Genomic DNA, 25,951 nt, shown 5'->3' on the forward strand with positions numbered 1-25,951 from the left:
TTTTTTTTTTTTTATGAAACGGAGTTCCTCTCTTGTTGCCCAGGCTGGAGTGCAGTGATGCAGTCTTGGCTCACCACAACCTCCACCTTCTGGGTTGAAGCGATTCTCCTGCCTCAGCCTCCCGAGCAGCTGGGGGATTACAGGCACTTGCCACCACGCCTGGCTAAGTTTTTGTGTTTTTAGGAGAGACGGGATTTCACCATGTTGGCCAGGCTGGTCTCAAACTTCTGACCTCATGATCTGCCCACCTCAGCCTCCCAAAGTGCTGAGAGTACAGGCGTGAGCCACCACCCCCAGCCTACTTTTCTTTATTTTTAATGACCTTATAAATATTGTTAAATATTCAAGTCTTTAAACAATTTTACTTTGTTTTTACTGCCTCTAGTAATTCACATATAAATTGCCGTATTTCTAAATCCCCATATGTGCTCTGCTGGTGATTTCATTAGTCTTTAATCTTTGTTAACACTAGTATTTGATATGAAAAACTAATGATGAAAACAAATCTTTTATTTAAACAGATTGAGATTTGATATGGTTTACCATACCCTAATTACAAATGACATAAAACAGCAGTCTAGGGAGGTTTTTAGAAATCTGTTGAACCTAAAGCAAATTTTAAAAAAAAAGCTGAATAAAATTAATTACTACATTATAGATGGGCTTTTTCCCACCTGGGTACTTCTGCCCCACCTAGAATAGTGTCTTCATTTATGCATTTCTGTTGAAATTCTTTTGAGCCCCTGCCATCTGTTTCAGCTCTTATTTCCTCATTTATCTCACACTGCATTTTATTGTAGTTTGTTAATTTGTCTTGTGCCTTTTAGATTGTAAGTTGGATGGGAATTCAGGGTCTTATTTATCTTTGTACTCTTACACCTGGTTTATAATGTGGTTGATACATAAGTATATCAATAATACATTAAATAAATAATATTGTTATAAGATAATTCTGGGTAGTAGCATGTGCCTGTACTCCCAGCACTTTGAGAGGCCCAGGCAGGTAGATAGGTTGAGCCCGGGAGTTTGAGACCAACCCTGGGCAACATGGTGACACCCTGACTCTACAAAAAAAATATGAAAATTAGCTCTGTGATGTCATGCCCCTGTAGTCCCAGCTCCTCAGGAAGCTGAGCTGAGAGGATTGCCTGAGCCTGGGAGGTCAAGGCTGCGGTGAGCTAAGATCCCACCACTGCACTCCTGCTGGGGTGACAGAGCGAGACCCTCTCTCAAAAAAAAACCAAAATAAGATAATTTCGTACATCAAATATTATACTGAAAAAATAAGTTTAAAACTTTTTTCTGTATCCCTGTCATCTGCTGATGGTTATTTCAGGTAGTATTGACTTATTCAGGGTATAACAAGCCATCCTAAATCTCAGTGGCTCAAACAACAATGAGTTTTTAAGTTGGCAAGGAGGTTCTTCTGGTCTGGCCTAGGCTCAGTCAGGTGCCTGCAGTCAGCTGGTGACTAGGTCAGGGCAAGACTAAGATGGTCTGTCTTACATATTCTGAGGTCTTGGCTGGAATGGCTGCGATTGCTGGGCTGTGTATACATAGCGTCTTTTAATCCCAAGTTCTGTCACAGCTTAGTGATCTCAGGGTTTCAAAAGAAGCTGTTAGTCCTCTTAAGATTTAGACTCAGATGTTGCACAAGATCACCTCTGCCACATTCTGTGATCAAAGCAAGTCACCTGGCTGGCCCCAGATTGCAGGGGTGGGGCAGTAGATGCTCCCTCCTCCTGCAATTTTGAGAGCCGCAAAATTGCAGTCACCTGGAGTTACTGTCTACATATTTCTTCCCCCGAGATAAATAAAAACACTAGTATCATTTCCCTTTTATCAGCTCCTCATTCCTCTCATGTTGATACTACACAGAAGGTATGTAGGTTTAATCTTCAGTTTTCCTAAATCATTTGCTTTGCACTGTTTTTTTGTGTCCTTAAACCTTCCTTTGTCATATTTATTATTTTGCTGCAGAATTTCCTTTTATTCAGCATTATGGTTGGGTGATTTTGGTTACAGAACTTCGTTTTGTTGAAACAAATTCTCTGAGTCCTGGTATGTCCTAAAATACTCTTTATTTTGCCTTCATATTTGAATCATAATTTTTGGTCAGTACTTGGAAGCTATTGATAAATCTGTAATTGAGAAGATGTGTGATGCTAATTTGATTTTATTTCTTTTTTCTCTATAGTAACATACATAACTTTTGCTTTATCCTTGGAACCTAGAAATGTCACTGGCTTGGTCCAGGTGTAGCTTGTTTCGTTCATTTTATTCACTTATTGTCTCATTTTAAGTGATTTGTTTTCAGCTCTGGGAATTTTCATTTCTTACTTCTTGTAGTATTTCTTCTTTTTTCTCTTTTCCAAGATCTTGGAGTAAACAGATGTCATTCCTGCATCTGAACTCTAGTCACCAAACTGTTCTTTTATCTTTTTGTAAAATCTCTCACTCTTTTTTGTTGTTGTTGTTTCTGAGAGATTTATTTAGGTCACTCTTATGAAATACTCTGTTTTAAAAAATTCATTTTGCTATTCATCTCATGATTAAGACTTCTTTTTTATCCTGTAACGTTTTCTTCAAGGTTTCTGGCTGCTTCTCTTTCCTACATACAATTCTTAGTTTTAACACTAGGATATTAGTTCTACCTGTTCTACTTTACTTTCTTCTGTTTGGGGAATTTGGTCCCTCCTGGGTATCAGTATCTGAGGCCTGCTCTGTCTCAATCTCTTCTCTGCCAGTGACAAAATGCTTGGGCACTTGCAGGGTAGGTGCTGACCATTTAGCTGCTCTCTCTCTCCCCTTGATTATCCTGACGTTGGCCCCAGGCCTGAGCCTCAAGTCTGGGATCTACCAGACTCTGAGCCTTGAGCTCTCTCACCCAATGTTCCACCCTCTAAAGCCAGCCTTTGCCTCTTTGTGTTATGGTTTCCTCTCGTTGCCTTACCAAAGGTCCATAGCAGTTATCTTTCTGACATTTTGGCACACTGATGACATTTTTAAAATCTCCAGGCTAATTTTCTTATCTTAAGAATGAGAAAATGCCTTTTCTATTATTTCATGGAGTTGTGAGTTGGAGAAAAGTTGAAATTTGTGCTCATCTTGCCTCTTGATCCAGTTTCCCCTATCAGAGTTTTAATTACATTCTTACTCTATTGATTACCTCCATCCTATCTTGGTATACTCTTTAACATTCCAGGTATAGCTCTGAATTTGTCATGATTTTCATTTCTTCTCCTCCTAGCATCTATGGTGCTATAAAGGATCCTGAATCCTCAAAAAGAAAACAAAAATGAACCTGTAGTACTTTTCAAAAAAGATTTTCCTTTTTTCCTTTTTTCCTCTCTATAAGAAGTAAGATATTTTGGGGAAAGGTTGAAAATGCCCACATGTAATTCATGTTTATCAAGATAGAATTTCCAGTTTTCATTAACCATTTTGCAGTGCTTTCCTTGTGTTATAGAGGCCAAGTCAATGCTGCGTAAGGCCAGAGGAGCACCATTCATAAAAGACAGTGTGAGCAGCCCAGGATGCCAACAGTGTTGACTCTGGTGTTATATGTTAACCGTGTGTTTTATTGTCAAAAATTGTTATTGAATGTTATACAGGGCTGAGGGCATTATATTTTGTAACTTAAACCACTTATTATTGAAGTGGATTCCTTCTAGGCATTTATGCATCATAAAATTATATTTAGTCTAGTTTTAAAACAAGAAGTAGTTTAATTCTATTGAAAGTGGATAATCTTTAGTATTTAAGTTACTAAATACTATTCTATTTATCATCATTGAACTATTCTAAATTGTTTGATTTATAAACTTCATTTAATACTATATCGTGTTTATTCCACTATATTATTCTTTTTCCATTTTATGAGAAAACTATGAAAATACATAAAATATGCATACAATGAAAAAATACTGAAAAGCAAGCACATCTGTGTAACTGCCACCCATGTCACGCCGGTGCTTTAGAAGTTCTTCATGTGCCCCTCTGAGATCACAGCCCCCTCTCTCCACGGAGGTAGCCACTCCTCTGACTTTGGTGATGGTCATTTCCTTGCTACCTATGCATGCATTCTTAGTAAGCATAGTTTTATTTTGCCTGTTGTAGAATTTTACATAAATGGAATCCCACTGTTTGTGTTCTTTTGCACCTTGCTTCTTTTATTCAGTATTATGGTTGACAGTCATCCTTGTTTTATAGAGCTTTGGTTCATTGATTTATTGCTATAGATGAAATACATTGAATGAATATATTACATTGTATTTATCCATTCTACTGTTAATGGTCACTTGAGTTGTTAGCAGCCTATCGCTTTCACAAAGAGTGCTGCCGTGAACATATTTCTATAACTCTCCAGGTGCCCATGTACAAGAGTGTCTCTACTTAATCAGGAATGGAATTACAGGGCTACAGAATGTACATGTCATCAGCTGCACTAGATAATGCCAAAATAGATTCCAAGGAGTCGTTGCCCTTTACACTGTCATCAGTAGCATGGGATAGTTACCATTGTTCCACATCCTCACCAGAATTTGATACTGTTTTGCCATTGTGGTGTTTGTGTATTGACTACTCGTTGCAGTATTAATGTTCATTTTTCTAATTACTAATAAGGTTGAGAACTTCATTATTGGTCATCTAGATTTTCTCCTCTTTATACAACCTTTTGCTTAATTTTTTTTACCAGATTACCTTGCAGTGATATTTCTAGTGAAAAATAAATTCATAATCAAAAACATTTAACTACTATGCATAGATTATTCTCTTGAACTACTATGCTGTTTGGCATAGAGCTCTTTTCTAAGCAAATTCTTGCCAAGACATTTGAATTTTTTTATGAACTGCCCGATTAGAAGGTTAGTATGCAGCTACCTCTAATCCTCCTGAAGAGTTGCAGCTTTTGGATATATTTCTATTTCCAGGATATTTTAAAAATATAACTGCAAAAAGTTTATCTGATACTCCTTTTAGAATTCTAGACTCGATGCCATATGCTCCTGAAGATGTTTAACTTTTCAGGCAAATTCTTAATTTCCTAGTACTTCATTCTTCTGCAATATCTGTTCCAGTTTCATTATAAGTAAAACAAAGAGAAACTTATCTTTGCTATATGATGATACTCTTAGCAATTTTTTTACTTATTACTGTTAAAATATTTTGTTCATCTAATGCCTATTTTCCACACTTTTATTTGACGTTAGTATCTTTATTTTTTGAATCAAATTTAAATATTCACACTTTCTTTAACCTTTATTTTTTATTAATTTTTCTTAGGCATCATTATTTTGTCATATCAGTTTTGAAATTGTGTTTCTCATCAACATTTTTTGAGTGTTCATAATGACAACTATATGTTGTACTCCGGACACCTAAATCGAGAAAGAGAAAAATAACTGGAGTCCAACTTATTTTACTAAAAAGATGAAATAAAGTGTACTTGGTATGCTTTCACCAAAATTATTAGTAAGGCGAGTAGAAGGGAATTAAGTAGAGAAAAATCCAGTATTTAGTTGATTTTCCATCTCTGGAAGATTTAAGACAGATGATTTTGTGGACTATTATCAGCTGTGGTAAAAGAGATTATACATATTGAATAATAGGTTACACCTATATATTACATCTATAATATGCCAAGAAAGCCTTCAGTAGTCATACTAGAGTATATGTGGTCTGCAGCCTTGAGCAGAAAAACTGCCTGTTAATCACTGATAGTTGAATATAAGATTAAGATACATGCATGCGTATACACACAATTATACTGCCAGTTTCACATATGAACCTCTTTGTGTTCAATAAAGATTATGATGAAAATGTACAGCTGTTCATAGTCAACCCTCCTCTAAAACTGTGAGGATATCATACTTAATTCACAATATTTATCTTGCTGACTCTGCTTCCCAGGACCAATGAACCCAGAGGAGGCTTCTTAGAAGCCTCAAAAGAATTCAGTCTAATGGTATGATTCAAAAAAGAGACCTGGGCAAAGAAAACATTTATTAAGTAAAGGCTAGGATAAAATGAGAACACAGATATGCATACCCACACGTGTAAGAGCTGGTCAGATTCATCTCTGAGCTTTGTATAGCCAAAGAGAAAACCAGTTAATGCTACAGTTGCCAATAGCATCCACCATTCCCTTAGGAAAAGCCTAGGTCCTGGCTTTCTGATGGCTGATACAGAGACAGTGTGACACAGTAGACAACATTCTGAAAACTCCTGAGGAACATTCACATCTGTTTAGAATCCAGAACTTGTTTAATCTCAGTGTGGGCCTCAAGGTTTAGAGTTTCCTGTTTCTGCCACAAACAGTGCAGCATCCCTTCTACGCTATCCCTCCTGCAATCATCATCCAGACTCTGATTAAAGATCTCTAATCATGGGAGTGTGCCACCTTCAGAGGCAATCGGTTCTTGAAATTTTAAGCATTTGACTATTAGCTCCAAAAGGAAAGCCCTCCGTTATTGTTCCAACCTTTAATTTTGATTCCAAGTATAAAGATAGTAATAATATAGGTTAATACACATTTGTTACAAAACCATTCATTTTTAGTCTGGCTCTTGGGATTGTAATCTAAAAAGCCGCCTTCAGAGGCTTATAGGCATCTGCTTGTCAATGCTGGATTTCTCTTCTTCACGTCAAATTTTCTCTTCTTGTTCCATTAACTACCACTCTCATGTCTCCCAGTGAGCTTTGAGCTCATAAAGAGCAGGAGCTGTGTCATTCACATCCTCCCTGTCCCCTTGCCTGGAAATAAATGACTGGATCCCTTTAACATCCCACTCATCATCTCTTGAATGGGTACACTGTGTCCATTCCTGTTAATGTGCTGCCCTTATCTGGAAGTAGTTATGTCCCAAGGAGCCTGAAGGAAAGTTGTAAGCTCACTTATGCCCTTCCTATCATCCTAATGACTTATATCAACACAGCATAAGATCACCTTAGGTTTGGGCAGTCTTGTTTCACTTATGATTCACTCATTTTGCTCTTGAACCCGAAATGCCTACATTTATTTCCCAATATGCTGCTGAGCTAACCTAAATACAGGACCTTGTATTTATTCCTGTTGTTTTAAATCTCATCAGAGGCAGCTCATTACTGCAGTGTAGCAGTATATTTTTTGTATTTTAATTTTATCTCCATCTGGTAAATTCAATATTCTTCATCATCATTGAAGAACTTGTGTATGACTTGTATTGATATCATGGTTAAAACATTTGGTGGGGTTGGGTCAAGGTCAGAACTCTGGCATTACATTAGAAACCTCTATAGATTGATGTATTTCATTCAGCTGTTTACAGATTGTTGAAGTCAGCAGTTGCCCTTATTCCAGCCCCATTTCTATGTTAATGACAATGTCACGGGGGACTTCTAATATCATGTATGCCCCACTAGAGTTTGGGCAACACTGCATGGTTACACTGCCACAGACAGATATTAGACCAGCTTAACATGACTTTTCTTTGGTGCCCCATTTTATTTCTCACAAATCACCTCTTGGATAAAATCCTTTAAAGAATCTCACCCAAGATGTGTGTCTAGCTCTGTAGTTTGTAATGTGAAGAGTCTACCTTCCCTTTTTCCAAAAACAGCCATGGCATTTTCCTCCTTCCAGTTTTCTGGCATGCCTTCATTCTCTGTACCCTCAAAAATGATTCAGCAACCTATCTGTAAGTTTTCCCAGTTCTCCTGAATGTGATCACTCAAATCAGGCAAATTGAGGTCACTGAGGGAAGTGTGAGGCCTAATTTCTCACAGTCTCTTTACAATATAAGTCCTTTTTTTTTTTTTTTTTTTTTTTTGCTAGTGGGATGGAGCAATAATATTATTCTGTGACTCTAGTCTTAGCTTGATACTTTACAGGTCATTAAATGATCTTACAATTATGAAAACTACAAGAAAATGGATAGGAAACATTCATAGGTTTATAACTTGTCAGCACAGTGATTGCTCCCCTGCCCCATGTTGGTTGTGGCATATTGAGACTGCCCCAGAGATAAGGGGTAGGGAAGTGTCTCACGCTTAGTAATGACAGGTACCATTGGCTTTGCTCCTCATCTGGTGACTGTTCATGGCTGCCTGTGATGTGACCTAACCTTTGAGGAATCAGAATAGATATCATCCATGTCTATGAAAATCTCCTCTCCTGCCAAGATTCTCAGCATTATATTACTTTCTTTTATACAGTCTCTGACCCTCCTCCTCTTGACTTTAGCATTACTACTTTTCATTTACATCTTGCTGTACTTTGCCTTGATTCTATGTTGCTGCATCAGCTAGGTGATGAGCCCCCTAATGGTCAGTGTCCCTGGGAGAGTGGTACTCAGAAAATGCTCCTCTGGGCTCATTGGTCCTGGGAAGCAGGGTCAGCAAGATAAATATTGTGAAATTAAGTATGATATCCTCACAGTGATGTAATACCATAATATAATTCTAGGTCTTTGTAACAGTAAGACTCCTTCTATGTTAGTAAATAATTACTTCCCCAATTACATTTCTGTTTCTCCTTTTCTCAAATTCTCTTTGTTCACTGAATTTTTCCTTTTCTTTTTCTTCTTACACAGTGGTTGTTTCATGATATTATACTCTTGACATTTAAAATTTTTGGTTCTTGGCATTATTTGTTTCACTGTTGCATAGTAACATTTTTGTTCTCTGCAACCATCTGCTTATTTTAAGGTGTGTAATTTTTCAATGGCTAGAATACTTTTATATCTTTACTTGCCTTAAATGCTAATCTAGGATCTTTGTGTAGCATTTTTTTCCTTTATAGAGCTTATATCTTCTCTTTAATGAGCACTTGATAGAGAAAATTTTATTCAGTTGATAATATTTTGTTTTACATCTCAATAAACATTCCACATACGCTAAAAAATATAGATTGCCATAAAATTATTACATTGTATAAAGAACTAGCCATTTTTATCGGTGAGGTAGTGAGGTAGAACCCCCCCAGCCCCACCCCACCCAGGGCACTTAGGTTTTGATCCTACTCATCTCCATGTCTCAGGATCCTTCTATTCATACTTGAGAAGATCCTGCTTGCAGTTCAAAGTCTATCTAGGCCTTATGCGCCGTGAAAATGGGAGATTGAGAATTCACTTGCTAGATAGAGCAGGGATGAGAACTCATGAGGCTGGTGTCAGGGGAAATGCACAGATAAACTAATCAGATCCACTGTCCATTTATGCCTATTAATATGACAAGAATAAAACAACCACCAGCAGAAACCTGAAACTTAGACCCTCTCCACTAACGTGGAAGCCAGGAGAGTAGGGAAGAAGATGGGAGCTCAAAGGGTATGTAATTTCCCCTTTTACTTACGGATTATTATTTTGGAAACAGAAGACTGATACTGAAATTTGAGGGAATGGGGAAACAAGTCCCAGATCAACTATAGAATTGAAGACTGTGGAAGTTAATTGATTAAATTGAAATATATAATAGTAGAGTAATTTGCAAGAGAAAACTGAAGAATGTTGAGGAAAATGTTTATAGCCTCAGATGTCCGTATTTGAATATACAGTGTGACACATCTAAACAGATAGGGTCTCTCGGACATCTTAGGACTTGGCGGAATTTACCTAATGACTGGAATGAGACAATGAAAATATATCATCCTTCATTCATGTATTCATTTATTTTAGTGAACATTAATTGAATACCATTTAATATCCCAGACGCTTGACTAGTTTCATGGTATGATAAAGACTGTACTCACAAGAAGACACAGAGACTGACATGTAAATGAGTTATTAAAATTTTAATAACACTTTACGCTAACCATCGTTTCCCCCTATTTTCCAAAATTGTAGAAAGTCCGTATTAGGTCAGTATGTCTCTTGACAAACACACTGCTCTCACTAGGTGTTGTCTTAGGAAAGGCACTCTATCTCCTGCCAAGAACCTATTCTTCTGTCATAAGCTATGGGCCTAAAAAATAGATTTTCTTTTCAACACCGCATTCCTAGTCATTGTTATCTTTGAATAATCAGATTCTTCTAAAGAAACCAAGCTAGCTGTAAGACTCCACCAAGGATGAACTTGTTGCTAGTTATTAATATATTATATTTCTTTAAAATAAGCAGACGTTTATTTTTAAGGCTTCTTTAGGTTTTGAACTCTTTTTTTCTTTTCTATTGCAAAAACCTCTTCTGCGATTGGTAAAACATTCTTCTCATGTCAGTTAACATTTGTAGATGTCTTTTTGTGTGCATGTTACTTTGAAAACAGACGCCTATAGCAATCTAGAATGTTTATTATTTAGTTTCTTGATAAGTTAGTCATATTTACTTACTGGTTACCATTTAGAAAATTTAGCAATTTAACAAGCTTTTGATCATGGTGTGTAGACTATAGTCTACTGTAGTTGCTAGGAACCATCTGTAAATCCTCGGTTCCTGCAAGGGAGCCCAGAAGAAAGTGTTAACCCTTTGCCTGCTTGATTGCAGGAGGAATGCCAGCTCCTGAGCAGGCCTCATTGGTGGAGGAGGGGCAACCACAGACCCGCCAGGAAGCTGCCTCCACTGGCCCAGGCATGGAACCCGAGACCACAGCCACCACTATTCTAGCATCCGTGAAGGAACAGGTACATACTCGTATTGAAATTTGCAATGAGTTATTTCTTTAATGCCTTTAAAAAATTAATCTTTGGATATGTTTTAAATTTGTCTAACGTCCTTGACGCCTTCACGTTTTCTAATTATAAGGTGTTTACATCCCTGAGTACATTGGGATGACTGGCATGTAGAGCTGCTCCAGGTGCCAGTCAGAATCGGAACATGCAGGATACTTGTGCGTCTGCAAGTAAGGACAATCTCGATGGTGATCGGTGTCTCTGTCTCTCCCACATTGCAGAGTGTGTGCATGCACGCAAAGCTGTGTAAAGCATAGTTCTCAGTACTGACTTTTCTATCAGGACTCTGGCAACCTGAGGCCTGTAATAGCGTTAGGTATTTTGAACATTTTAACATAGGTAGTATATAGGGTTGTCTCTGTGATTTTTGGATAAAGGCTATATTTGTGTGTTTGTCTAAATTTAAGTATATTCATTTTGTGAGCTAATGTTCTAAAACTTGTCGAACTGTGCCAGTTTGCTTCAATGTCATGTTTATGTTGATTTTTTTAAGGCATTAATACTCTTTATCCTTCAAACTCAAGTAACCTTCTATATTAGGTCTTATCTGTTGTGCTTAGAGAAATTAGAATTCTGCAAGTTTAATTTCTTAAGATTTAAAAGCTTAATAAGGTAAATGTAAATTTAAAGCTCCAGGGATAGTTTTTTGTTTTTTGTTTTTTTCCTGCTTCTTCTCTCCAAAAAACATTATATGTCCCCTGTGAGGGTTATTTTGTTGAAATAATCTAAGATTAAGTTTTTTTAAAAAAAATATTATAATTAAGCCACTGGATTTTTTTTCTCAAGATAGGTAATGTTTTATTTGCTGGGATATTCCTTTAAAAGTCAGTATCAGTAACTCAGATGACTAATGATGACGAAGATTGAGGAAACATTTATTACCTTATTGTTGTACTATTTGCTGTAACTTGGAATGTGGCATGAAAGATTGCTCTATAACCGTGACACATGTCTGACGTTAGAACTATGTTTTCAAGAAAAGTTATTTCAGTTTATTCTAGTAACAAGATGTCAAAATAATTTTTTTATTCCTCAATGAAATTTGAAGTTTTTAAACTTTCCACAAAGAGTTTGAAAAGGTAAAAGATATAGTCAGTACAATTTTCATCTTCCACCAAACTATAGAATGTCTAAGCTTCTATTATCCTTAGGGGAGAAAAAAGGACTCTTCGATAGCCCTTCATAGTTGTCAAGATTTGACCCACAGAGCTGTTAAGGATGAGAAGCCTCAGATTTATTTGGGGCTCTTAGTATATACTGTGTTTTGGTGAAATGTGGTAAATTTATCAGAATGTTTAGAAATGACTTAAAACTATTAGCTGCGTGCAGTAAACATAGCAATGGGAACGTTCTGTTTGTACCTTGAGACCATATACCCTATATGTAAGAAAATAAGGAAACTTGTTAAGATTTTGACACTAGAATTCCTTGATGGCCTCAAATGACTTCAAAATTTTATCTTCTGGCAGTAAATAGTGTTCTGAATAAGTATTTTGTGGGAAATGCTAAGAAGAGTTCTAGCTTCTCAAGGCAGCCAAAAATGTATTTATCCTATTCATTAAAACAATTATTATATGTAATTAGTTAGTTAGTGGGATGCTATACTCTAGTCTTTGGTTCTATTCCTGTTGTGAGAAATTGGAGTTCATTAATATATATTTGCAGTTTCATACATAATTTCTTTTAAAATGTTTAAGTACTTAGCATTTCAATTGTTTAACCCAGGATACCACATCTGTGTCTTTTTCCAAGGTACTCTCCTGGTTTTAAATAGCTCCCCTGCAATTTTTGTGGCACTAGGCAAAATATAGTTGGAGTAAAAATTTCTTAAGACACTCCTGAAATATGTCACTTCCTATCATCTACCCAATGGGATAGAGCACAGAAAAGTTAGATCCAAGTAAGAAAACTAATTACCATTCACCTTATATGTTTGATTTTAAAATTTACTGGTCAGAGTGTGACACTCTTAGCCCACTGTTACATGCAGTTACAATAAATGTTGGTCATATTTTATATCCAAAAGAGCAATATTCTTAGATGGAATGCATAATTATTATTACTTTTTAGAGATGGGGTCTTGCTCTGTTGCCCAGGATGGAGTACAGTGTCACCTTCTTAGCTCACTGCAGCTTCAAACTCCTGGGCTCAAGCAATCCTTCCACCTCAGCCTCCCTAGTAGCTAGGACTACAGGCATGTACTACCATGCCTGGCTAATTTTTAGTTTTTAATTTTTTTTTGTGGAGACGGGGTCTCACTATCTTGCCCAGACTGGTCTTTAACTCTTGGCCTCGTGTAATCCTCCGGCCTCAGCCTCTCTAAAGTGTGAGGATTGTAAGTATGAGCCACTGTACCTGGCCCATAATTATTATTTTTTTAAAAAGTCTCACTGCCATGCCATAATGGTATCCACTCCGTGATCTCAAATAACAGTCCTTGTTTAGTGGCAGCCGTGTCTTAGGAATGGTGTTTCCTTAGGTCACGAAAGGAAGGGACCCTAGCAGTGCAACTGGATACATGGACTGGGTTTCCATTCTGTTTTCTCTGCTGACCATGTGATCTTGGAAAAATTTCTTAACCTTTCCTTTCCCAGTTTGCTTATTTATAAGATGCAGATAATAATAGTGAGGACCTTAAATTAACGTAGGTAAAATGCTTACAACAGTACCTGACACTTAGTAAGGGCTAACATTACAATTGTCATTATCATTTCTGCATAAGAAAAGGCTCCTCTTAGGAGGAGCTAGTGATTCTACTTGTAACCATACTAAAGATTCAGTGAGCCCTTTTTTTGGACATTGATAGCAGAAGACAAACTTTGAATATTGAGCAATGTTTATGCTGTGACAGTAGTTTACTTATGGAGACACTAAACTTTAAAACTTCATATTGATCTCACAAAACTATACATAAACATATAGTTTTATGTATATGTTATGAGAAAGAGCATATAAAAATAAATTTTATGAACATGCTAATTTATTGCAACCCCAAACATAATGTCAAGGCACTTGGTTAAGTATCTTATAAAATTCACCTGAATTTTGAGAGGAAAAGTCTGGGTTCTTCAGTAAAGTACATCTAAGCCAGTAAAATACCTCACACATACTCCCCTTGGGCAATTCATGGTAATTGGTAGGAAGGGAAATGGCAAGCAACCAATAGCAGTCTTGTTAACAAACCATTAGTCTATTAAATATCTGAAATTGGACATTCAGTGTCATAAAACAACGAACTCTTTCTTCACTGGGCTGTGCTTTCCGTAGAATCCTCCAGTGCCAGAAGCTAGCTGTTCCTTGTTCTTTGGCATAATGTTAGAATTTACAATGTCTTTTGAGAAGTGATAACCTCTCATAGTGATGTCAGTCATGTGGATGTGTACCCACGAAGGTACAGAAAAATCCTCGCTCCTTGACAGAAAGAATCCTTGCTACTTCTGTTCAAACACTGCCTCTTTCATGAAACATACCCAGCCTGAAGTCAAATCTCTCTCCTGATCTCTTTTAGCACTTTATGCCACTGTCATGACTCTTAATAGTATGCTTTTTTGAATTTATATAATCAGCTACCTAAGGATAGAGCCATGTTTTATGCATTGTTTTATACCTGTGTTACAGGTTGCTTCTCTCCCAACACCATGGATATATTAGACCTGCAATAAATGGTTGTTTGAGCAGGGAATGAATAGATAATACTTACTGTCGATTACTTTGTCACCAATTTGCGGTTTTATTAAGATAACAAAACCTATAACCACATTCACAGAAATATTGTGAGCAAGAGAGTCTCACAGCACCTAGAAAACTTGTCACTCAGCTGAACATTCTTCTTAAGACAATTTGAATTGCACTATATCCATATTGATACAGGATTTAAATCCTATCTCTTCATAGTGCAAAATAAAATTTTATTTTGTATCTATGGTCAAATAATGATATAAGTGTCATAACTTTCATCTCCCATCTGTCCAATTTAGTTGAAAGTTAAGTTTAGGGAATAAAAGGATGTGGTTATCTTGGTGATGTCACAAACTATCCACCAGTGTTATGTATGTCGGGTGGGGTAACTACTAAAGAAATGTTAAGAAATATGCTTTAAGAGAAATAAAAAGTCAATCCACAGGAATAACAAGGTGATGTGATTCCTGGACATGATTCTGAAATTACAGGAAATGTCAGAACTTCAGCCACCAGTTGGCTGTAATTAGGATCATCCTTTAGCAGGTTCTACTGCTCAACTCAACTCCTAGTAAGAATCCAGGAGTCCATGATGAATACAGATGTAGGAAGGAGGAATCTCCTAATAGTTTTCAAAAATATCTGACAAACTTGATGCTGGTTAGTGCCTAGCATAATCTCTTACATGTAATAACTAGATAAAGAAATACAGCGCTGGGCATGGTGGTTCCTGTCTGTAATCCTAGCACTTTGGGAGGCTGAGGTGGGCAGATGGCTTGAGCTCAGGAGTTCAAGACCAGCCCAGGCAACATGACAAAAACCCTGTCTCTACAAAAAATACAAAAAATTGGCCAGGAGTGGTGGTGTGCGCCCATGGTCCCAGCTACTCAGGAGAATCGCTTGAGTCTGGGAGGTCAAGGCTGCAGTAAGCTGTGATCATGCCACTGCACTCCAGCTTGGGTGACAGAGCGAGAACCTGTCTCCAAAAAAAGAAAGAAAGAAAAATGTAGTGCCCTCAAAGGATCCTGCCTCTTCCTGTGAAAACTTTAGATTAAACTGATTGATTTGTCACTGAAATGCACAGCACACCCTTGGATGCAGAGGAATTGGAATTTGATAAGCCATTCGCTGCTCATCGAGAGCCTTGCTGCTGCCCTCTGCGACTTACTTAGATGTGTCAGAATGCTCACTCACAGGCACAAGGAAGCAGTGAGCCAAGCACCATGTGCAGGGTATTATTATCAATTGGTAGAATACATTGTAGTTTTATAAAGGTTCCGATATGATCTCTTGGTTTTAGAAACACTCTTTAAAAAAGACAATATGGCCAATCATGGCTAGGATTTGCAAATGTCTTTCACAGTTCTATACTACAAGTTGATTTCTGGTTTTGTAGAATTGTACATGTAATACTCATTAGAGTCTTTCATCTTCTGTCATAAATTTGCTTGAATAATTTAGATCTCTATTTGAACTTGGCCATATTTTCAGGCTCTTTAGCCACTTCTTCTCTTTTTTTTTTTTTTTTTTTGAGACAGACTCTCGCTCTGTCAACCAGGCTGGAGTGCAGTGGTGCAGTCTTGGCTCACTGCAACCTCCTCCTCTTGGGTTCAAGCAATTCTTCTGCCTCAGCCTCCCATGAGTATCTGAGATTACAGGTGTATGCCACCACACTCAGTTAATTTTTGTATTTTTGGTAGAGACGTATCTCCATGTTGGCCAGGCTAATCTCAAACTCCTGACCTCAGGTGATCTGCCCACCTTGGCCTCCCAAAGTGCTGGGATTACAGGCATGAGCCACCGTGCCTGGCCCACAAACCACATTCCTATATTTTTGGTTAATGATTTCCGAAGCTTAGAATCTAGATTTAAGGTTGAAGCCAATCCAGATAGTATGAACTGGTAAGCAAAGAATAGATTTGGTAAAATATGCTAATTTTATATGCATTTTTTTACTCTGGTGAGGTCTCAAATTAGATACTGTGTGTGCTTCTTTTGTTATCTTTGATGAGTGAAAATTGCAATGTTCCTCATTTGTGTGGCTCTTAAAGAGAATACCACTTTCAAGATATTTTCTGGCTTTTTTGAAAATAACCATTCTATCTTCAGTATGTCCATATTAACTTAAGCAATATTTAAATATCAAAGAGTGAAATGAGAGCCAGAGATCCTTAATTTTTTGAAGATAAAATAAGAAAATCTGAAGCCCAGCTGTGTCCTATTGATGTTACTTCATTTTTACATAGATATCTTAGCTTCAGTAATTACACACCCTTCCTGTATGGCAAAATGCCCAGAAGTGAACAAATTCCAGTACAATTATTTACTTTATTCCTCTGGAACTGAAACAACTCAACTGTTACACACCTGCCTTTGTAACTTCCTTTTGTTTGGCCGTTTTGCTTATTTACAATGAAATAGTCCTCTTTGACACACCTCAGCCACATGCAGAAGAGAGAATTTTTATTTCAGCTGTAAACAAGCATAGTTTGTCACTTAACTAGAAGCCCTGTGCTGTGTAAGTACAATGCCTGAAACTTCTAACTTTTCCCATTGGCAACTTAGTTATTTTTCCAATTGGTAACTAACTTATCCTGGCAGTTGTTGTTACTGTGTATAACCTATAGTGAAGTTTCCAGTGCCTGAACTGCAGCATCTAACCCAAGGTAAGATTGGATCTCAGTGGTTTTTGTGGGATCATCAAATTTTACAGCTTTATATCCATAATATTGTAGAAATGAGGTTCAAAATGAGGACAAATGGCAAAGCTCTTGTGGCGCTGTTTGACTTGTATTCAAGAATTCCGAACTCTAAAATGGCTCTCAGGAGATCAGTCCTCTTAAGTTGCATGTACCATGGTCAGAATTTAACATTTCCCTTCATTTTGTTGACGATACAGGGTGTCCTCCACCTCAAGCATCCCTGTGATTAAAGAATACTACAGAGTATGGCCAACAGGTTTATTCAGTATTTGAGTACTCCCCGCTTGCCAAAGAAGGTGTCCTTCTCAACCTTAAAAAATTAGACTGCCAAGAGGTAGCTAACAACAAGCATATGCATTTGGCTACCTGTCTACATTTTCCAGTAGTCTGATGAATGATCAGATGGACCTGCTAGCAAAGCTTCCAGTCTTATATGTCTTCAGTTATATATTCAGAATAACTTAGTATTTGTTCCCTTTGATTTCATTGGAAGCATCATTTTAGGTTGTATTGACACTGAAGGGTTTGTTTGGAAGACTATTAAATTCTATGCATTTGAACAGACTCCCTGTGACTGTTCACACATAACTGGATCACACATGCAAACATGGAAAACATAGTAGGTGCCCAAAATATTTATCAGTTAATGAACTACAAATGTAAACATGTTTACAGTGCCTCCATACTTAGATTAAGCTTGCTTTTAATTAATTAAGAATTGTTTGTTCAAAGACTACTCTGAGCAAAGTACTTTGTCAAGGAATGGGTTGGGGGGATAAGCAGACATATAAAGATGATCTATTTCATATAGTTTCTACTCTCAGAATAATGCAGAGGCACAAACCATATTTATACTTCAATATAGAGTAATTGACACATTATAAATATTCATTAATTGATCCATAACAGACAAGAATGTTTGTACTTTTGCCCCCTTTTAAACAGGCTATCTATATGTATTATGTCAATTTTAGGTAAGTTTGTTAACTTACGCATTTTAGCTTTAATTTTACCACTGAATTACCATTACATTTGAAAATAATGGAATATTTTACTTAATTTTACCATTGAATTAGCATTGTTTCGTTTACATTGAAAGTGATAGAATATTTTTCCTTTGTTAACACTTAAAGCCAACCGTGACTGCATGTTTAAAATTGTAATTTCCTTTTCAGTTGAATAATCCAGTTTACAGTTTCTTTTCAGAGTTAAATTATGAATATATGGAATAATTTCCCCCTGTACACGCAAACTTTATGCTGTTAAATTTGAAATGAGTGACTGCTGAGTTGGTGAGATTAAATGGATGAGAGGATTATTCAGCATTGAATTCTCTGCTTTGCATGATCATTTTTCTCTTTAGAATCACTTCTGGAGAGAAAATATTTCAGAAACATATTTTCCCTTCAGGTATAACCCTAAAGTTATTCCATAGCTTTTGCAAAACATAGCCTGTCTAGTGCCTATCTTCATGTTTAAGGGCTCCCAATTTCTAAATTGCCATTTTTGTTACTTTGCAAAAATGTGTCCATATGGTCTTACTCCATCTGTTTATATTTTACGAATGTATTGTTCCCAAAGTGATCAGATCTGCTTGTACCTCAGCAAAGTAATTTGGGTTATGGTTATTTTATTTCAGGCATTCCTAAGAAAGATCATTTAAAATGTAAAGTTCTTTTCAAGTAGTTCAAAGACAAATCTATGTTTTAGCTTATAGAATCTTAAGAGTTTTTATGTACCCAAACCTTAATAATGTAGGAGTTACACAAAGTAGAAACAGTCTGCAAGCAAATTGAAATAACACATTATTGAAACTTAAAGACAAATAACATACTATGCAATTATATTCTATATAGTTATATCTCAAATACGAAAATAGCTACCATAAATTAAAAGTATACTTAGAATTTCAATCTGTGTGGCTCTTGAAAGAAAATTTAATTTTCCTTTAAAAATTGGAGTTCAAAGCATTTCAATTTAAACTGTTTAGTATTTTAACTTATAGTCTTTTTCTTATGAAAACTCCTATAAAGCAGTGTGACATCAGTGAAGTGTTTATTGTGAGTTATCATCTACCCTAATAGGCATATATCTCATTTTAAAAATTTCCCCAAATCATTCTTAGAGTCTAAACCAAGATTAAGGTCTTAACCACTACCTATGGCCTTCTAATAAACTATTCTGGCAGAATTAATAACTCTTACTATTTCATTCATATGTAGTATTTCTGTATTCTGATATTCCTTTAGAAATACCTTTCCATCACAAAGTCGACATAAGCCATGATTTCTCTTCTTTTGAAAATACTTCTATTAATTATTTTAAAGTAAGCCCTTTATGCCCAACTGAAGAGTCAAGTAACACCGTTTTCATTCATAAGCTTAGCTGCCTTACATATTCCTTGGTTTAAGTCTAGGACTGTTGGAAGGGACGATGCTTACTGGAGTTTTCCCATTGTTCTACTTTCTCATTTGTTCCTTAATAAGATAAGTAATATTATTTTTCTATAATGTAAGCTCTTAACAGCAAGATTTTGATTTTATTTCAGTTAGCAAAGAATAATGAAAAGCAAATTCATATTAAACTATTATGTGAAAAAATATATCTTAGTGATTGCTGCTGTTGACATTCTAAGCTGATTGAGTAGAAGATTTGAAGGTCTGTAGGTACAACTGTGAAAAATATTTGTGTATTTATGGGTACTGAACAGAATGCTGTTGCACTTAGCTCATTTGATCTGCACTACACATTGGGCAAATCTGTTTTATTGATGTGAAATAATTTATCTAGTTGAACAATTTTTTTAAGAAAGCAAACTTATTAACCCTGGGTAAAACTTCAGTTTCCCACTGAAAACCTTGTCAGAGTTGGAGAGTGCTCTTCTTAGTTTAAAACCAGTAGATCAGAAATGCAAAGAATGGATCATCTCTGGCAGGTCTGCCATTGTGCGAACAAAGACCCTTCATTGCTTTACTGGGCCTGCTGCTTTTTGATGCAGCTAGATTGCTGTCTGTGTTCTACTTACTACTACTACTACTACTACTATCACCACCACTACCACTATTACTACTGCTGCTGCTGCTGCTGCTGCCACAACAGGAAACAAATGACAAATCTAGAAAAATTATAATTGTGAGTAAGATATAAGAATCGGTGATCTCTATGGAATAGAAATCCAATAGGAGAGTAATAGCTAACATTTATTGAATACTTACTATGTACCAGACATTGTACTTAATTCTATAAGTGGAAGATCTTCTATGTTCCTTATCACAAATTTTGGAGTTAATGTAGTAAAAAGTCTTTCAGGTTATTTTGGCCACTGAACATCTCATCTCAATTTCTTAGTTCTATGTGTTTACCTACCTTTTTCAACTAGTGGAGCAATATATAGTCTTGAACTGTACAATATCCTTTCAGTAAATATTTTCATCCTTGAATTACCCAGAGTGTTTTCTGGTGCTTGTAATTAAAAACCCTGATTATACAGGTCAGTATCATTATTACCACTATTTACAGATTGGGAAACTAAGCTCAGAAAAGTTAAGTAACTTGCTCAAAGTTATATAATTAATAAATAGGGAATATGAGATCCATATCCGGGCAGTTTTATGCCAGATTTGCATACTAAACAATTAAAATCTGCAGTGGAGTCATTAATGAGAAGAATGCATACAGAGGAAAACTGAACACTGATGGTGACAAGCATGTGAGACCTTATCCTGGAATATGGAAGAAAAGAATGAAAATGTTGTAATAAATTCTGCTAGACATGGAGGCCATAGAAAGTAGATCTAATGAAAACATTGTGGGTTTTCTTGAGAAGGATTTTAGAGTAGTTAGAAGAGAAGCAGTACTTAAGTATAATTTAAAAACAATTTTTATGAGCAGAAAATAAAGCTCTGAGTGTGTAGATTTAAAGCAATCATCGTATTCCAGGCACCAAAGACCAGTCTCGAAATTACTTTTATAAAATGTCGTATTTACAAAGAGAAGGAAGAAAAACCTTTGCAATTCAGATAAAAGAAATGGTTTATCTACAAAAGATAAAATCAGGCTTCAGTGAAACACTAAATTCCAGAGAAGATTAGAGCAATGTGTATAGAGTTTTGAGAGAAAGTGCTTGTAATCCAAGAATTTATACCCAGCTCAGTTGTCTTTAATATGTGAAAGATTAAAAAGATATTCTCAGACATTCAAGGATTCATGAAATGTGTTCACTCTTTTCCCCTGTTTACCCTTTTGATAATTAAGGATTTGTTCCCTTTAGGGAGGAATTAAATTTAAGACTCAAAAATTAGAAATTCATAGTATGTAATTACTAGTGGATCTTCTCTTAGTTAAGGTTCCAAACCAAGAGTCAAGGGTTATTGGGTACTAGTCAATTACATTTTGAAGTCCTCTGCTTTCCTGCTTCTCACGATCCGTAAGCCATGTTTTCTTTCAAGTAGTTCAGATTGATAGACTTTGTGTAATAACTTATGTCATAGGTTGTTGGCTTATTGAATTTGCAAAGAAAACCCTGATTTTAAGCTGAGATCAGATTCCTATACATGTTATCATCTTTCTTGGACCCATGAGAACTGTTTTAATTGTGCTTAAAATATCAGTATTGATATTTATGTTATGTTATGTTAAAATATGTACTCACTTGAAAAAGTCTTGTAAGGCAATTCTCAAAGGTGTTTTTGGCTACACAGGATAAGAATTGTGTCCTAAGCAAAGGAGGAAGTAAACAACAGGGGTTTGGCAGGTACTTATCAAATGAGTGAATAAATGAATGCAGTCTGTGCGGAATAAATCAGTACTGATTTGCCTTACTTACAAATCAGTAAGGCAAAACCGTGACCACCTAATGAAAAGGGAGTACTTGCCATCAACTAACAATTGTGAAAAGAAACATTAATAACTAATATGCATGTGAAATAATGGTCTACCTCACTAGTAATCACAGAAATAGACATTAATGTACTGAGAATGTATCTGCTTTTCACACTGGCCACAACAAAAATTAAAGATAAAATAGTGTGGGTGTACTGATGTGGGCAGGGCAATTTCATGTGGTATTGGTGCGAGTACAGTGGCACAACCATTTTGAAAGTAATGATCTGTAGTAGAGGTCTTAAAAACGGTTATAGAATGATCCAGTTTTGCTATAGAAATACACATTCATGTGTGTATCCAAACACATATGCACTCACTAATAAAATAGAAGGAGATACTCCTAAATGTTGAATAGATGTCTTTGGATAAGTTTCCCCCTGTATTTTGCATATTGCTTATGAAAAGCATAGAGTATTTCATAAAATTCTAAAGCTACAAAATAAAATGGTAATTTAGAATAAAAGATATTAAAATGGCATTTTATTATCACAAAATAATAATAATAAAAGGTTACCATAGGCTAAGGTTGACAGAAAGAAAACAAGTAAGTTTTTATAGGTTGCAAGATGTGGAAAACTTGTCAAATGAATTATGGTTGAGAAACTGGATTCTCTTGCCTAAAAAATAAATGGAATGTTTAGTATGACCACAGATCCAGAAGGATATCGTAGAACGGGAGTTAAAAGCAAGAACTCCCACGTGCATACCTGCTAAGTTGTGTGACTTCGAGCAGGTTACTTTGAGTGGAGCCTCCTGTGTCCTTATTTGTAAAATGAGGGTAATGGTTCCAATCCTGCTAAGAATAAATGTTCAGTAAACATTCTCCAGTTGTTATCCTTGAGATGATATGTAGAACGGTAGTGGAAACACATGTTCTAGCCTGGGGCCACTTATGAGGGACATGGATCCAGACTGAGGAATGCTCATAGATGGAAGGCTCAGGCTAAGACTTGGCCCCACAGTAAGGATTCTAGCCAAAGGGTGAGGCAGAAGTTCAGTCATGTGCCTCAGCCTTATGCGGTCAAGATGTCTCAGAAGCTGATGGAAAAGATCAGTATCTGTCTGGACTCATGGAGATATGGGTTGTGTCATCCTAAAATAATCCTGCAAATCCAACTCTTTCCAGATAGCTTTACAGAATATATTCAGGAATCTCATTAAGAGATCATTCACATGTATCTTTACCTGTTGCCTCGAGGGAATTCCACAAAGTATGTTAACTAAGAGACGGAAATTACACACAAGTATGTAAAATACCCCATTTTCTTTTCTTTCCCTTTTTTTTTTTTAGACGGAGTCTCACTCTGTCACCCAGGCTAGAGCACAGTGGCATGATCTTGGCTCACTGCAACCTCCGCCTCCTGGGTTCAAGTAATTCTTCTGCCTCAGCCTTCTGAGTAGCTGAGATTACAGGCGCCTACCGCCATGCCCAGCTAAGTTTTGTGTTTTTAGTAGAGACAGGGTTTCACCTGTTGCCAGGCTGGTCTCGAACTCCTAACCTTAAGTGATGTTCCCACCTCAGCCTCCTAAAGTGCTGGGATTACATATGTGAGCCACCGTGCCTGGCCTCCATTTTCTGGACTGTCCCACTCAGTATATAAAGTCCAAACATGTTTTCCACTATATTTCAGAGATTAGAATGGACTGTGGTGCTAGTTCGTGTTCAGTACTTGTTGAGTACATGTTTGTTAAAAATGTTGGTTTTCATGAAACTAAACACAAATATGCTAATGAATATCAAATTCACATTCATATTATCTAGGAGAGGTGAGGGAAGAAGTAAAAGCCCCTCCTCTCAAGACAGTATACTGGTTGGGAGGAGCTGTCCAAGGGAAAACCCAGAAGTTTCCTCAGCTAGGCCCAGTGGCTCATACCTGTAATCTCAATACTTTGGGAGGCTGAGGCAACAGGATCTCTTGAAGCCAGGAGTTTGAGACTATATATACATATATATATTTAGCTGGGCGTGGTGACACATCCCTGTAGTCCCACCTACTCCAAATCACTAAGTGCCTGTAGTTCCAGCCACTTGGAAGGCTGAGGCAGAATAGCTTGCGCCAAGGAGTTCAAGGCTGCAATGAGTTAGGATCGCACTTCTGTACTCCAGCCTGGATGACCAAGCAAGACTCTGTCTCAGAAAAAAGTTTTCTCAAGACATGTATGCTATAATTTACACCCAATACTTTTTTCTTTTCTATTAAGTCAATTCTGCACCAAATTAATAGTCAAAACAGTTTTGTTCCAATGTGAATCTTTTTTGTTTCTAAAGTGAAGTGGTGGTCCCTGAATCTTGACTATAGGACCACACCAAACTTGGGCTGCTTCTACTTGGGCAGACTTTGCCCCCTCTAATCCAACATACTGGTGACAGCAGACTGACTGTATTTTGAAATGATGTCACACATCTTTTGGAGAATTGGGGGAGCATCTCTACTGACAAGATTGTATTTTCCAGCTTTTAAATGCTTCCAGCAATATTTCATTGAAAATGTAGCTCTAGTAAGTCATGTCTAAGTCTGAAGAAATACTGGGGCTTTTACAAAGTCAAGATTTTGTCCCTGCTCTGATGGCACATACCCCTAATCTATTCTTGCCTTCCGTAACCTGGATGCAATCCAAAGCCAACTGTAGTCACTGACAGATTTATTTGAACTGGCAGAGCTCACGTCGGTATCCTCTAAATGTTCCTTGTGATATATTCCTACACAGAAGAAGGTAAATGTAGTAATTAGGACTGTCTTATTTTATGACTAGCACTATGCAAAAAATATGGAGACATTTCCAATACAGTTCTTGCGTGTTAAAAAAAAATATGTCCCAGCTTCATAGTCCTTTATCCAGGCTGACTGGAAATGCACAATAGAGTAGATTGGCCACAAAATATTGCAAAGCACAACATCTTGCTATTCTGTGACTGTTTTAGTTAGCATTTCGACTGTCCAAAGTAAGCGCTAAATAAGGTTTTACCATGTCAACCAGTACAGTGAGTTTTGATTCCCATAGCAGACTAGTATTGGCAAGCTGGAAGCACTAGCCCCCTGACCGCTCAGAAAAATAAATGTCAAATGGCTACTGAGAGCCAGTCAGAGGAGTCTACCAACAAGGAAAACTGAGCTCTCTCCCATTTCCTTCAGCTGAGCACTCTGGAGGGTGCTACTGGATAGGCTGATCAACCAGGGCATTCCCACCACCAGCCAGCCCCCAGGACCCTCTAGAAGAGGTGCATGGACCCCAGGGGCTTCAGTATGTCCTGGGATATTATACCACAAAGAATATTTGTAAGTGTTACGTTTACTATTACTTAGTGTGATAATTGAATAATTCTGACTCATCAGTAAACTCTTCCAGTGTTTTCACTGTACTCTTCTGAAGAAGTTAGTAGAGTTTTTAAAAGCATCTTGATATAGTAAGAAGAATGCGGGCATTGATATCAAACAGACCTGGATTCAAATCCAGACTCCTACAAAGGACTTTATTCTATTGGGCAAGCTCCTTAACTTCTCATAGTCTGTTTCCTCTTTAAAATTACAATAACAGGCCAGGTGCCTTGGCTCACGCCTGTAATCCCAGCACTTTAGGAGGCCGAGGCAGGCAGATCACATGGTCAAGAGATTGAGACTATCCTGGCTAACATGGTGAAACCCCGTCTCTACTAAAAATACAAAAATTAGACAGGTGTGGTGGTGGGCGCCTGTAATCCCAGCTACTCGGGAGGCTGAGGGAGGGGAATCGCTTTAACCTGGGAGGCAGAGATTGCAGTGATCACAAGCCTTGGTTTCTGGAATGGAACGTTCAGTTGGTATTTTGAACATCTGGTTAAAGCCCAGGAATTGCCAAGGAATTCAATTGCAGGGGGCTGTCTGACCCTGAAACCTACAGCTTAAACTTACTTTTCCTACTCATCCTTCCCTCAGTCAGCTCTGTATTAGGCTGTTTCAGAGAAATAAAAGGGTATAGAGGACATAGTCCCAGCCCTCCAGATGCATAATCCCCTGAAGATGCTTACAACCCAGTAAAGGTGCTCAGAATGTACTTTGTTTAG

At 37.0% G+C, this 25,951-nt stretch overlaps 1 protein-coding gene across 10 annotated transcripts in view; it reads left to right on the forward strand.

Moving 5' to 3' along the window:
* Positions 1 to 25,951, forward strand: part of PKP4 (plakophilin 4) — a 236,480-nt gene that overhangs the window by 63,763 nt on the left and 146,766 nt on the right. For 9 of the 10 annotated variants that reach the window (XM_017855440.1, XM_017855445.1, XM_017855447.1 and 6 more), the window contains one exon: positions 10,461 to 10,597. In XM_017855440.1, coding sequence (XP_017710929.1) covers positions 10,466 to 10,597 — 132 coding nt within the window. In that variant the 5' untranslated portion in view covers positions 10,461 to 10,465. Of the gene's footprint in view, positions 1 to 10,460; positions 10,598 to 10,718; positions 10,816 to 25,951 lie in introns of all 10 variants that reach the window. The other variant, XM_017855448.1, reaches the window with a different exon arrangement.

This window comes from Rhinopithecus bieti, unplaced genomic scaffold (genome assembly GCF_001698545.2).
Source record: "Rhinopithecus bieti isolate Rb0 unplaced genomic scaffold, ASM169854v2 scaffold_41274, whole genome shotgun sequence".
NCBI classification, from domain to species: Eukaryota; Metazoa; Chordata; class Mammalia; order Primates; family Cercopithecidae; genus Rhinopithecus; species Rhinopithecus bieti.